Source organism: Amyelois transitella, chromosome 11 (assembly GCF_032362555.1).
Source record: "Amyelois transitella isolate CPQ chromosome 11, ilAmyTran1.1, whole genome shotgun sequence".
Taxonomy (NCBI): domain Eukaryota; kingdom Metazoa; phylum Arthropoda; class Insecta; order Lepidoptera; family Pyralidae; genus Amyelois; species Amyelois transitella.
The window spans coordinates 11,244,481-11,258,759 of record NC_083514.1 but is presented as its reverse complement, the minus strand read 5'-3'; the positions used below and the strand labels follow the sequence as shown (position 1 = coordinate 11,258,759).

The following is a 14,279-nucleotide window of genomic DNA, read 5'->3' as shown; positions in this document are numbered from 1 at the left end:
TACGATACGTGACGCGATAAGAAGTGTTAACTGCGAATCCTTCATTAAATCAATCAGTAACGTTACATGAATTTACCGGTAAATACAAAAAAAAAATGTTAAACAGTCTTAACGATACCTCGTATCGTTAATATTACTGGTAACGTTATATGAGTCTGACGGAAAATGAAGCCTAAAATATCGTTACCCAGCATAACTGTACTTAATTTATAACGTTATCTTTGTTTGACAATAATAATGGCAGTGAACCAATATTGTGAAACCCAAAGATAAGACTTATTATTTAGTGATATTGAAGTGTCTCATAATAATGAATAAAAATTATGAATTTAACGAAACCATTTTTTTTTAACTCTAAGCCTTGTTTTTACGTCTAATTCACCGTAATCGCGAGAGTCGTTTGCGGAGAAGTAAAATCATTACCTACCATCGGCAACGAAAGCAACGAAAAATCATCTCTCTCGCAACCGCTTATTAAGCGAATGTTGAAAAGAGATGGGCATATCTAATAAATACGATGTGAACTTTGGCATTGTGGATGACTTTATTTTATTAAGGTCTATTTAGATTGATTGCTCTGTATTTATGATATTTCTTCCAAATTATTTTTCTTGACCTTGACCTGAGGAATGCACTTGTATTAATAATCCTGAGCAAAGAATATTAAAAAGCTAGAGCAAAAAATACTAAGCCTGAGCAAATTTTCTTTAACTGTCTTTCATGAAACTTTGATTTATTTTTAAGATTTTCAAGAACAAGATCTGAGGACACACAATATTATCAATCAAGACAGCCAAAAATTGTGTAGCCGAAGTGATAGTGTGATCGCCTCGATCGCCACCAAAGGAAAGATTTTCCGACAGGCAAGGAGCAAAAATAAATTTCTCATATTATTTCTCACTTTTTAAATTGCCGCTCCTTTTTGTGAAGCTTTTGAATTCTCATTTCTGGTTGTATTTGTAGTAGGTAAGTGTCTATGTCTATGCTTTTGTTTGGTCTATGTTAAATGACGTCACGAAAATGACATGACAAGTTTCACAGCGGCTGTCAAAAAAGCAAACAAATTTGTGAAATTTGTAAAATACGGTTTTCAATTTGTTACTTCAACTTAAAAAATCTCTGTAATTTTTAAGTATTAAATCTTTACAATGGCTAGAGAAAGCAGTGCCGGTTTTGACAGACATATCACTATCTTTTCTCCTGAAGGAAGACTGTATCAAGTTGGTAAGTATTCTTTATTTTTTAGTTTTTTTCGAAAATTAGCGAGAGATTTAATTGAAGAAATGTTTGCAAATCATTTCTAGCATATATAATTAAAGTTAACTTACATATAACATGTATTCAGAGTTGGTTTGATAAGGTTATAAATACGCAAAACTGTACTGTCATGCTATCTTTTATTTTAGTTTAAACGTTAACTGTTGAAGGTAAATCTCGAGTTAATTAATTATGTGTTAATAAGTTAGTATTTTCGTTTTAGAATATGCCCTGAAAGCTATAAACCAAGGCGGGCTGACGTCGGTGGCGCTGCGCGGCGCGGACGCGGCGGTGGTGGCGGCTCAGCGCAAGGTGCCGGACCGGCTGCTGGACCCCACCTCCGTCACGCACCTGTTCCCTCTCACCAGCAGGATTGGTTGTGTTATGACAGGAATGATTGGTGAGTACAAACTCACTGCAAACTTAATGATGAAGCATACTTACCTATAGAAATAAACAAACTTGGGTTTACAAACTCTGAGAGTTATTGGTTAGTTTCTAATGTTGTTTTTCATAGAAGGTAACTATAAAGTCAATAGTAATTTATCAACCAGTGGTTGCTTGTATTTATGCATTGGACTATACAGCAATGTAAAAACTTTATAGATTACAATGAGAGTAGATGAGTTAAAACTCATCTTTAAAACTCAATTACTTATAAGAAACATGGCACATTACCACCAGTTGTTGGATGAAGGAGAAGCACACGCTATGTTTCGTTGCCAGACCATTGTGAAGGCTGGATCAGTATCGGTCTAATATTATTATCCAAACCAATAAAATAAATGTGAAAGTAAGTTTATTTGTTCGTTGTCTCTTTACATGCTATCCACTGAATTAATCTTCTTGAAATTTTATATAAATACATATACATATAAGAGTCTGGAAGGGGACATAACATTTCATCCTGGTAAAAAATACCTAGCTTAAGCGCGTGTAGGTGGCGCAAAATTTGCGCAAGCGAAGCTATGGGTAAAAGTTAGTAATCATTAGTGTCCGACCGAAGGTCTATTTTTGGCCGAAGCCGAAGCCGATTAATCGGCTATCGCCACAACCTTCGGCCGAAGCCGAAGGTTTATATTCTCTCAGCACTCAGTAATTAATTTTGTTCAATATTGTCTACAAGCTACAATTAATATTAAAATTATTTCAAAACCTCAATATTGAAGGTTTATATATTGACTGTCTCATATAGAAGTTGATATATCATAGAGATGGTTGGTTTAGAGATAAATAAAAGTTAACCAGAGAGCTGACTAGGATCAGATGCCAGGATGGTAGCGTTGTGAAAGGAGAAGAATGTGTGCTAAAGATATGGAAGGACTATTTTGAAAGTTTATTTGAAAAAAAGGAAGAAAATAAGAAAGAGTTCTGCTATAGCGAAGAAAAAGAGAATGAGATGGAAGGCGAAATTGAAATGTTTGAAATTGTGGAAGCACTTAAGAGTATGAAAGCGGGTAAGGCCGCTGGGTATGATAGAGTGTCGGTCGAGATGCTAAAAGCAGGAAAAGGCGTCGTAGCTAGACAGTTGTACTGCCTTTTCAATTTGTGTTGGAGAAGCGGCCGAGTACCAAAAGATTGGTGTAAGGCGGTTATCGTGCCACTTTATAAAGGAAAAGGGTCACAACTGGACTGCAAAAATTATCGTGGTATAAGCCTGCTAAGCGTTGTCGGCAAATTGTATGCTAAGGTATTGATTAATAGAGTCAGGAATAAAACTGATGACAAAATATGGGATGCTCAAGCGGGATTTCGAAAGGGAATGGGATGTACTGATCAGGTCTTTTCTTTGCGGTGCATAGCCGAAAAGTTTTTGGCCAAGAGTCAAAAAGTCTACTGCACATTCGTGGATTTGGAAAAGGCCTATGACAGAGTTGAGAGGATTGAATTGTGGTCAGCACTTTCTATGCATGGGGTGAGCAGTCTCTTAATACGAGCACTGAAATCCTTATATGAGGATTCGAGTGCTTGTGTCAGGATAAACGGAGCGCACACTGAGTGGTTTAAGATTGAGAAAGGCGTTAGGCAAGGATGTGTTGCGTCACCGTGGCTGTTCAACCTATTTATGGATATTTGTTTGACAGATTTGAAAGAGTCTGAAAGTAGATTAAGGATGAATGAGTTACTCGTCAAATGTCTGCTCTATACCGACGATCAGGTTATACTGGCGTCATCAGCGGAGGAGTTACAGGAGATGGTAAACTGTATGCATGAAGCTTTAAAAGAGAAAGGAATGAAAGTGAACGTTAGTAAAACTAAAACACTGGTTTTTGAAATGGAGAAAGAAATGACAGCATGTAATATTTTGATTGGAGGAGAAAAAGTTGAGCAAGTGAAAGAGTTTGTATATCTAGGATCAAAGTTTACATCATATGGCAAGTGTGATAGTGATATTGAAAGGAGAGTGAACGCGGGGAACATGGTGAATGGAGCTTTGCATGCTTTTATGAGCATCAGAAACTATCCAAAAAGGCTCGACTGGCTGTGCACAGGGGCGTGTTGGTCCTGTATGGGAGTGAAAGTTGGGTATGGCAAAAGAAGCATGAAAACAGAATAAATGCAGTGGAAATGAGAGCGTTAAGGAGTATGATGGGTGTGAAATTCAGTGACAGGATAAGGAACAGCGTGATAAGGGAATGTTGTGATGTGAAAGATGTAGTTACAGGAATACAAAAGGGTATGTTAAGATGGTTCGGTCATGTGGAGAGGATGAATGAAAGCAGGTTGACTAAGCCGATATACAAGGAGAGTGTGGAGGGAAAGGTCGGAGTGGGAAGACCTAGACGAACGTATCTTGATCAAATTAAGGACGTCCTGGTTAAGGGTCAGGTCAAAAGTACCCGAAACCGCCGAGCTTGTATCAAGAGAGTTATGAATGTGGATGAAGCGAAGGAAGTATGCAGAGATCGTGGCAAGTGGAAAGAGGTAGTCTCTGCCTACCCCTTCGGGAAAGAGGCGTGATTTTATGTATGTATGTATAAAAGTTTGATTTTGTGATTTACCTACTGGTAAAAAATAATGATTTGATTCCTTTATTATGTAATTGAATTACAGTAATTCACAAATTACAATTAGACCAATCAGTCTTTGTTTTACTCGACTAGACCAAAACTAGACTAATAAATAAAATAAACAAACACTAACTTCTTACTAAATAATTAATTGTTGGAGTGTTTTGTTTTGAATGTGATAAACACAAATTCAAAACAAAACACTCGTTTAAATACACGTACGGACTTGTTTTGATGCATGCAATCAGCAATGTGATATTTTGACAGTGACTCCCCGCCGCCTCATGACTTTCGTAACAGTTCGTTCAATCTCGACGGTCGCTCGGACCTTCGGCGAAACCTTCGGCTTCGGTCGGGTTTTGGGCCGAAGCCGAATGCTTCGCCGAAGGTGGATTTTTTGGCCGAAGGTGGCCGAAGCCGAAGCCGAAGCCGAAGCTTCGGTCGGACACTAGTAATCATGTAATAATCCATGAATACAAAGTACCTTAAGTTTGAAATAAATAAAGGTATAGGTATTTCTTGGGCCCAAAATATTAGATTGAATTGCTTATCCCATCATAACTGTATTAGTGCTGTTGAAGAAATCACACAATATGTCAATTGAATTATAATGGAATGTATAGCCGACAGCAAGTCACAAGTGCAGCGAGCGCGATACGAGGCGGCCAATTGGCAGTACAAGTACGGCACAGAGATCCCGGTGCACATCCTGTGTCGGCGTATTGCGGACATCTCCCAGGTGTACACGCAGAATGCTGAGATGAGACCACTTGGATGCAGTATGTATTGTTTCCTCATTATATGCAAACACAAAAAAATCGTGGAAAAAAGGAGTACCGTGTAGTTCCCGGCGCCAATTAAAAAAAGGATAGGACCACTCCATATCGTTCCCATGACTGTCGTAAAAGGCGACTAAGGTATAGACTTATTAACTTGGGATTCTTCTTTTAGGCGATGGGCTAGCAACCTGTCACTAATTGATTAAATTCTACCATTAGTCTTTTCAAGACTGTTGGCTCAGTCTACCCCGCAACGCAAATAGACGTGATTATGTGTATGTATGTACAAAAAAAACCTAATTATAATTCCTTAATTTTTTTAATTGATTTGTAAGGTCTTGTCGAAAGCCTCCTATCTATGCCCTATTATATCCGCGTATTCTGTATAACGTTCATACCTTTCATTTTATCAATCATGCCCCACATTACTCGCACTTTTTGTTTTAAAGGTTAAAAGTGTATTGCTTGTAGAACACGAACTTGGTTATTTTTACCTATTCAGGCCAAACTTGTATTTATTGTTATCAATGTGTGTTTTGTAGAAATAAAAAAATATGTATCTATGTATTTGTTCTCATAACATGTTCAATTTATCCTGGTGTCATAACATAATTTGAAACTAGGGCAAAAAAATAAATATTAGTTTTGTAGAATATACTTGATTTAATTATATCAATGAAATGAAAGTAAAAGACAGTTTTAAAGCACTCTTTTTGAACTAATAACGGATAATTTTAAAATAAAATGCAAATGGTGGTTATACGCTGGCATATTGTTTCAGCCATGATGTTGGTGGCGTATGACGACGAGACCGGCGCCAGCGTGTACAAGACGGACCCGTCGGGGTACTACTGCTCCTACAAGGCCGTGGCCGCCGGCGCCAAGGTAACCCACAAACTTCTACTGGTACCAGTCCTCTGTATTTTTGATATAAGATCAAAAATTTTCATCTAGCCATATGTACATATTTTGGGAGTGACTTATGACATACAACAGAGCTAACAGTAAGAATCAATAAGGAAATATTTACACAGCACCTTATTGACATAATTCCTGTTCTACTCGAGACTTTCAAGTATTTTCGAGACTGCTTTCACTGGAACGGTTCTATTATAAAGTCATCCAGCTAAACGTGACCTCCGAGGCTTGCGACTATCATTCCCCTTATGAGGAAAACCGCTGTTTCCTACTGGTTGTACTAGTTGGTCTGTGTATATATGTATTTGTTCCACACGGCCAGGCCACAGACGCCAACGCGTACCTGGAGAAGAAGCTGAAGAAGCGGTCGGAGCTGAGCGCGGACGAGGCGGTGCAGCTCGCCATCTCGTGCCTGTCGCAGGTGCTCTCCGTGGACTTCAAGTCCTCGGAGATCGAAGTGGGGCTCGTCACCAAGGATAACCCCAAATTCACGTGAGTAACACACATCGTTATTCTTCGCAAATGAGAATTATTATTATGTATTGGTAGGTATTGTAGGGAATTTTTTGATGTGTTTCTGGAACTTAAGAATAGGACTGCTCTCTATTTTCTGGAAGCTAAGGGAATAAAAAAAATTGTTTGAAGTGCTCCTGATATCAGGGCTCCATGTCACAGGCGACTGGTGTCTTCATATTATTTATGTTTTCCTGGAACACAATCATAATATGTAACAGATACAAAACAGAACAGAAGGATTCTGGTGATGGGTGATTTTGTGTTGGCAACATCTGTCACTAGTTATTATAGACACCAGGGTGAGCAATATTGGTTGAAATAACTATGTTTGACTCCTTATAAACAAGCTAGAACATGCAGGTTCTATTGCCATCCACTCGATTATGTCTACCTATATTTATGAAAGTTTTATTTATGAGAAATCAAATTTCAATGTTAAATCTTCCAGGGTACTGACGGAGGGAGAAATTGACAGACACTTGACCGCTATTGCAGAGAAGGATTGAATGGCTTCACATTATGGTTCATTAAAATATTGTATTTTATAATAAACTTCTTTACATAACAACAAGATGTATTTTATTTCTTAAAAACATTAACTAAGAAAAGGATACAAATAAATTCGCTAATAGTAAAAAAGCTATTTGGTTTAATGTTAATACACTGTTACTTTTCGATCAACTTATTGTTTACATTTGGTAGTGTCAGGTGGTCAGAAGATAAAACGAATACTCAAGACAACAAAACCACTAGACACTGCTACAGTGTTTACACAAATGTATTAACATTCTATAATTACTTTATCCTGCGGGATTATTCCTGGACTGGACTGGATAATAAGGCACATGGCACATGTCTTCTCTCCTACATCTTTCCAGGTAATTGCAGGAACAGATTAACAAAATGACACATGCCTTGTCAACGTTCGTGAAGACTGACTGGACGCAGATTCCTTACTACATAATTAAACTGTATTTCTTGAAGGATCACTCTCCTGTAGATTCAAGTCCGTTAGAATTGAATACTGGTCCAGGCGAGGGATTATCTTCTTGGGCAACTCGGTGACGACGTCCGTGAAGTTCTGCAGACTGCAGCAGAACGTAAGGCCGAGCAAGGGAGTCTCGTAATTGCGGTTGCGCCGGAGTTCCCGCAGCCAAGAAATGGAGGAACACATGCTCTCACAGAATACTGCGTCCTGAAAATGCAAAAGTAACATGTATAAATAGCTAGTATGAACGAGCGACAAATTCGTATTTGATCAAAATAGATCCATTACCGTGTAGTTCTCGGCAGCATTAGAAAAAAGAATAGGACCACTCCATCTCTTTCCCGGAGAGACGGATGTCCGCTTATAAACTTGGGATTCTTCTTTTAGGCTATGGGCTAGCAACCTGTCACTATTTGAATCTCAATTCTATCACTAAGCTAAGCGTGGCCTATCAGTCTTTTCAATACTGGTGACTCTGCCTACTCCGCTAGGGATATGGACGTGACTATATGTATGTATGTATGTCCAGTACCAAATGTAAGTACCGGTTCCTGAGTTCACCTTAATCTCGCTGACGGCCACGAAGGGATCGTTGAGCACGACGAGCGCGACGCCGGCCCCGCGCGGGTCCACGAGCGCGGCCCAGGCGTGGCGCGGCGCGGGGAAGCGGCCGCCCGCGCGCAGCGCCACGCGCGCCCGCCCGCCGCGCCCGCGCAGCCCTAGGGCGCCGTGCGTGCCCGCGAACACGTGCAGCGACGCGTTCACGCGCCGCGCCGACTGCAGCGCCGCCGCCACGTCGCGCTGCAAGTGGTGCCAGTTGCCGTGTGCCACGCTGCGCCACATTACCATCTGAAAGATAGTGTTACATGTTTTGATTTTTATTTTTGTGGTGGAGTATTTTGATGAAGCTTGAACTTGAACAGGAACACACCGCGCTAATAACCGCCTCCAATAAACTATAGGACATTTTTAAAAACAATCTTCGGCATCTCTCCAAAAAAATAGTGCATTTTTAATATAAAGTACCTATATCAAACTACTCACTTTTAATATCACATTGTTACCTACCTTGTTAGACGCAAATTCTGTGACTCTAGCGTTCTGATCTTCAAAGTAATGTGGAGCTAGCAACTTGCCGGCCGTGACGGACTGGTCTCCCAGCGCGATGTCTTCATGTTTTAACAACTCGCGGAGTCTGCGGTTCGCGCTGACGTCGTCTGAAAACAGGGCTTCGGCGTCTCTCCTCGTGTTAGCATCAAACATGTGATTGAAGTTGCCGAGGATGGTGAGCGGCGAGAAGTTGTCCGAATGCGGCGCCATGTGGAGTTCGTCCCCGGGCGCGGCGACGGCGTGCGCCCGCCGCGTGATGGCGCGCTCGGCGTCGTAGCACAGCGTGGCGAGGTGGCGCGGCGCGCCGCTCGCCGCCGTCTTGTACGCGCGGCCTTGGAGCGGAGAACCGCAATGCTCAACCTATCCGAAAGCAAAAGAACGGATGAAATTATTTAGATCTTTGCTATTTAAGTAAGCCGCACATAGTCTGTAACGAAGTGTTAAGTATATTCTGTTGGCAACAAAAATCATTTCTTGGTAGGTACTAGCAGAGCCGGATTAACCTTAAGGCAGAGTAGGCAACTGCCTAGGGGCCCAGCATCGACAGGGGCCCCGCCCACTGCACTGCATTCCGAAAATATTTTTTTTTTAATTGAACGAAATTGATAATTAACAAAACTTTTCTTTCTTTTTCAACACCTGTAACACTTTATACATACAGAACCATCTAGTATCTAATATAAGAACTAATATAATCCTTCGAATCGCAACTAACTGGACTTCATGTACGATCGCGTTCATATCTGCAGTCATAGTTTTAAAATTCTTACGGGTTAAAATAGCGTGCACTGTGGTTCCACTAGATCCACACACACATGCATATTTAAAAATAATAAATATTCCATCAAATGAATACGGTCTTTAATACCAATGATTACTAAGTAAAACAGTTTATTATTCTATGACATATAACATAACAAAACAGAAAGAGACGGTAATCAACGATGGCCGAACTGGGCCCGATAATTGTCGATCGAGATATCGTCGTCTCTCATCATTTGCATAAGATTTGCCTATAGAGGGGGAAGCCTGCGACTGCCAGACTTATATCATTTCAATAAGGTTGAAAGTTTGTCTGCACACGACCCTAACATAGGTAGTGGTTCCTTTGAAAGTTATTGGGTAGCAATTTTATTACTTCGTGTGAGCAAGTGAGATCTAAGATATATTAGATAATCTCGCTTGCTCACACTCGCTTGTTCTAGTTACTAGCGTTACTTGGATTCCGAAGTAATTCAAGGATTTTTTTTGTCTTTTAAAAAAAAAAAAATTAGTGTTACTGACAATTTTTAATGTTTCAAGGTGCCATTTGAACTAAGTAACTGACTGACTAACTAGCTAACTGATATCTAAGAATTACAATACCCGTGTCTTCAAACACGGAAGTCAGCAAAAAATATTAAACAAGAGGGAGCAAAATAAAACATTCAATTAAAATTAGTAAATTTTATTGAAACAGTTTACCTATAGTTTTGTTTACATATTGATGATTATATAAAGCTATACTACTCTGTCAAGAAAGTAGCAGGAAAAGATCAATAATACACAAACTGTTTGTTATTCATCCAAATTTATTTTATCACCTTCAAAATATGCTCCTTTAGAAACGATACACTTACGCCAACGAATAATCCAATCATCAAAACATTTTTTAAACGCTGTTTCCGGAATTGAGGTCAGTTCTCGCCGCGAATTCTCTTTTATGTCTTCTACCGATTGAAAACGGGTGCCACGAAGTGGTAATTTGAGTTTAGGAAAAAGAAAAAAGTCGGCTGGAGCCATATCTGGTGAATATGGTGGTTGCTCGATGGTATTTGTTGAGTGTTTGGTTAAAAATTCGTTCACAATGATGGCCTTGTGCGAAGGTGCATTATCATGGTGCAAAATCCAAGAATTTTCTTTCCACAAATCTGGCCTTTTTCGTCGGATTTGCTCTCTTAAACGCCGCATAACACTCAAATAATATTCCTTATTTACCGTTTGACCTTCCGGCAAGAATTCCGAGTGCACAACACCGCGATAGTCAAAGAAAACAGTCAACATGACTTTGACTTTTGAACGACTTTGGCGTGGTTTTTTCGGTTTCGGTTCAGTTGGAAGGCGCCACTCCGAAGCTTGTTGACTAGTTTGCATGTCAAACTCGTAAACCCACGTCTCGTCACCAGTAACAATGCGTTTCATGAATGTTGGGTCGGAATTGACTCGTTCTAGCATGTCCTCAGCGACTCTCATGCGATTGAGTTTTTGAAAAAAATTCAGGTCTTTTGGGACTAGCCGAGCGGCAACATGTTTCATACCCAAATTATTAGTTAAAATGGTACGGATCGACTCGTGAGATACAGAAAGTTCGGTGGCTATCTCTCTCAAAGTTGAATGAGGATTTTCAGTCACTATTTCCTTCACTTTTGCGATGTTAACTTCAGTTGCAGACGTTGATGGCCTACCAGAGCGAGGCAAATCTTCCATCACATCTCGACCGCTTTTGAACGCTTTGTACCACTCATAAGCACGAGTTTTTGATAAAGTCGATTCACCGTAAGCCTTCTGTAACATTTTCAGTGACTCCGAACACGATATTCCATTGGCAATGCAAAATTTAAGACAAACTCTTTGTTCGATGTTTTTATCCATTATGAAATTAGCAATACACACTAGATATGATATAACTAAAAATAGCACTGTATTTAATGTAAACAACAGATGCAACTCAAACTCCGCGCCAAAATGGAAAACAGTTGTGCCAATCTAACAACAACAAAAAAAACAAAAATTTGAATTTGGAACCATAAATAAATAATCCATTCCCGATACTTTTCTGACTGAATGTACATACAGCATATTACACTAATTGTATCATCTACTTATCTCCTGTTATTAAGGTTACAGCTTAATTATTCGTTTTCATAAAGAAAAGATATTGAAGCTGTCCTTAAAACACTATCTAAGTAATTAGTAGTTTTAATATAAACTGGCAGAACCTTTCACGCACTATATGGACTCGATGCACAGGGCAGTTGTCTTGCACAAATGATATTGTTGGCATATCATCAATCGGATAAATTCACCGCACAGTTGGTAACATGGTTTCTTGCAGCACTTGCACATAATGAGCAGCTGTAGCGCGTCCTGCTATCCACACCTGTTCCCCAGGTCCAGCAGCACTCATCCAGCCCCACATATTTATAGATATGTGTCCAGACTCCATCTTTGGCCCAATATTTTTTTCTTAATACCGAGTTGCATTTCTTCGCCATAAATGAAGCCTACCGTGTTGCGATGACGTAAACGAACTTTTCGTCCGTAAATATTGCTTTTTTCCAGTCAAAATCCAAATACTGCCGAGCAAATTCTAAATGTTTTTGCTTATTTATTTCGGATAAATACGGCTTTCTTGCTGGCTGTCTGTGGTGTAGTCCCTCACGGTGCAAACTCGACGAACAGTAACCACTGATGTGTCGAACTGTTCCGCAAATGTTCTGGTCAGTATGAAGCCATTATTTTCGTACTGTTCCACCATGGATCTCCGCTGTGTGGCGTGTCGCTGTGTTGATTAGCGGACGACGGCCGCTGCGCGGCGACTTTTACTTACACTACCCTCTTCTTGATGGCGCGTTACCCAACGCTTTACCACTTGTTGTTTATTGTGTTATTTGTGTGAATGTGTGAGTGACAGCGGTGAGTGCAAGCTATAAAGTTTTGCCAACTATGACTGCAATTATGAACGCGACCGTACGTTGGGGGAATCCCCGATTTGTTGGGTGCGTTCTGTAAGCTTCCGTAGGGTGATAATAATTTGTAGCGTAATAGTTCCGAAACTTTCAAAATACCTATAACCTACGTATCTTTAATTACAATATGTGATATGAGTTCTGCGATTGCAAGGTAAATTTTAAAAGTTTATGTGTTCTCCGTATTTAAAGACTTACGATTTTCACATACACAAAACCAAAAGTATTTAAAACAAAAGTGTTCCCACTATTTCGGCATTCATAGAAAGGATTATGAATTCTAAATGGTGTGAAGAAAGAAACAGAGCACATATATCTTTTATACCTACTAAAAATGAGCTTTTGATTTATAGTTATTTAAAAATTTACTGCGATAAACCTTCTGCCAGTTATATTGGAGAGAAAAAATTGTTAAAAAGTGCAAAAAAATATAGTTTTTGGCCAGTAAAAAATAAAAAATAAATTAGTAAAATGTAACTTAGGTAATGTTTTATTGTTCCCTACTAAAATACTATATTTATGTGCAAGGTACTATATTTTTAAAAGCTTTTCTTAAAAAATACTATATTTTGACACTAAAATGTTGGCAACCCTAGTAGAAGGCAAAAAAAAATACATCACATGATTATCAGTCAGAATAGGTAAAGAAAAGGGGCCGAAAATGGTAGTGCCTACAGGCCCATGACAGGGTTAATCCGGCTCTGGGTACTAGTCTTTAAGCCAAAAAGTAGGTTATTCTGATAGAAAATACGCTGCAGAGAACGTAACCTACTTTTACATACATAAAACTAATGAAAATATCCAAATATTTTTGGTCTCGATAAAAATGTCCAACTTCACAAGTAATAAGGCAGTTTTCTCCTTAGCTTACATCATGTAAGACGTCCTCAAACACGTCCTCTTGGCACCCCAGCTCCAGCAGATGCCTGAGCTGGCCGTCCTCGCGCACCCTGTAGCGGCCGTGCTCGCACACGGCGCGCACGGCGCCGCGGCCGGGGTAGGCGAGCAGCGCGCCGCCGCCGCACGCCAGCCGCAGCTCGTCGCCGTGCGCGGCGGACACGCGGCCGCCGTGCGCGCTGTGTGACGTCACTAGCGGCATGTGGTCGGGCACGCACTCACGACATTCCAGCTCTATCACGCATGCCGGGGTTGCTGGAAATTGAGGTAGAAGTGCGACAATAAAAAATTTTAAGTTAGGGTTAACAGTGACATTTTCCTAAATGGCCTACAAACCTGTGAAGATGTCAAGATTTGATCGGTTTGTTCCTCCAAGATTATGGAAATTAATTTACCGAAAAGAAACATCGCGACAGTTTAATTCCAGATTTTTGGTTCTAAAATTCTTGTCATGTCTTAATTGATCAGTTTTCATATAAGTCACGTTTGATAGAAAGCATAGTACACGGGACTAAGACTTAGTAAATTGGATACTGAAAATCCATCGTAAAGAAAAAACTTAGTTTCACGGTAGGTAGGTAGTGTTCTGCAGATAAACATGACAAATTATATACAAACCAGAACCCTAGGGGGGTCAATTTTCTCTGCAGGCGACTGTACCTACCTATTTTAAATTGTATACTTACAGTCTGCAAGTGACGCTAGCCTAAAACAGGCCACGAGCGCCGCTGTCCACAGCGCAGTATACATGTTCACTTAAATAAGACCAATTTCCAATATCTCAAATAACCACCAGAGTACACGATAGGGAACTCTGCTGAAGACTGGCCGACTGGCCCTCCCTCGATAGATAAGGGGTCAGGGGTCGGGGCGACGCTCTTGTTTGTTTGTTATTCATAACTAAGTAGCTCTTTGTTATCATATTGTGCGAGTACAACTATTTTGTTGTTTTTAAAGCTGATACATCATTTTTGAATGCAATCATATTTATTGATAAGCTTCTTTTGTAGTTATTAGGCGTTCAGCAGCAGCAGCCCATATTTATTGATAAGCTTCTTTTGTAGTTATTAGGCGT

At 39.9% G+C, this 14,279-nt stretch overlaps 2 protein-coding genes across 2 annotated transcripts; one reads left to right on the top strand and one right to left on the bottom strand.

The window, feature by feature from the left end:
- The first annotated feature begins 996 nt into the window (after positions 1 to 996).
- LOC106133275 (proteasome subunit alpha type-6) lies at positions 997 to 7,052 on the top strand. Its single transcript, XM_013332945.2, has 6 exons — positions 997 to 1,224; positions 1,481 to 1,657; positions 4,892 to 5,047; positions 5,829 to 5,932; positions 6,288 to 6,457; positions 6,930 to 7,052. The coding sequence occupies exons 1-6, from the start codon at positions 1,149 to 1,151 to the stop codon at positions 6,985 to 6,987; spliced, it is 741 nt and encodes a 246-aa protein (XP_013188399.1). The 5' UTR covers positions 997 to 1,148; the 3' UTR covers positions 6,988 to 7,052.
- On the bottom strand, positions 6,964 to 14,205 carry LOC106133282 (uncharacterized). Its single transcript, XM_013332952.2, has 5 exons — positions 13,891 to 14,205; positions 13,179 to 13,459; positions 8,538 to 8,939; positions 8,031 to 8,318; positions 6,964 to 7,676 (listed from the first exon to the last, which is right to left on the bottom strand). The coding sequence occupies exons 1-5, from the start codon at positions 13,952 to 13,954 to the stop codon at positions 7,446 to 7,448; spliced, it is 1,266 nt and encodes a 421-aa protein (XP_013188406.1). The 5' UTR covers positions 13,955 to 14,205; the 3' UTR covers positions 6,964 to 7,445.
- Between the last annotated feature and the right edge of the window lie 74 nt (positions 14,206 to 14,279).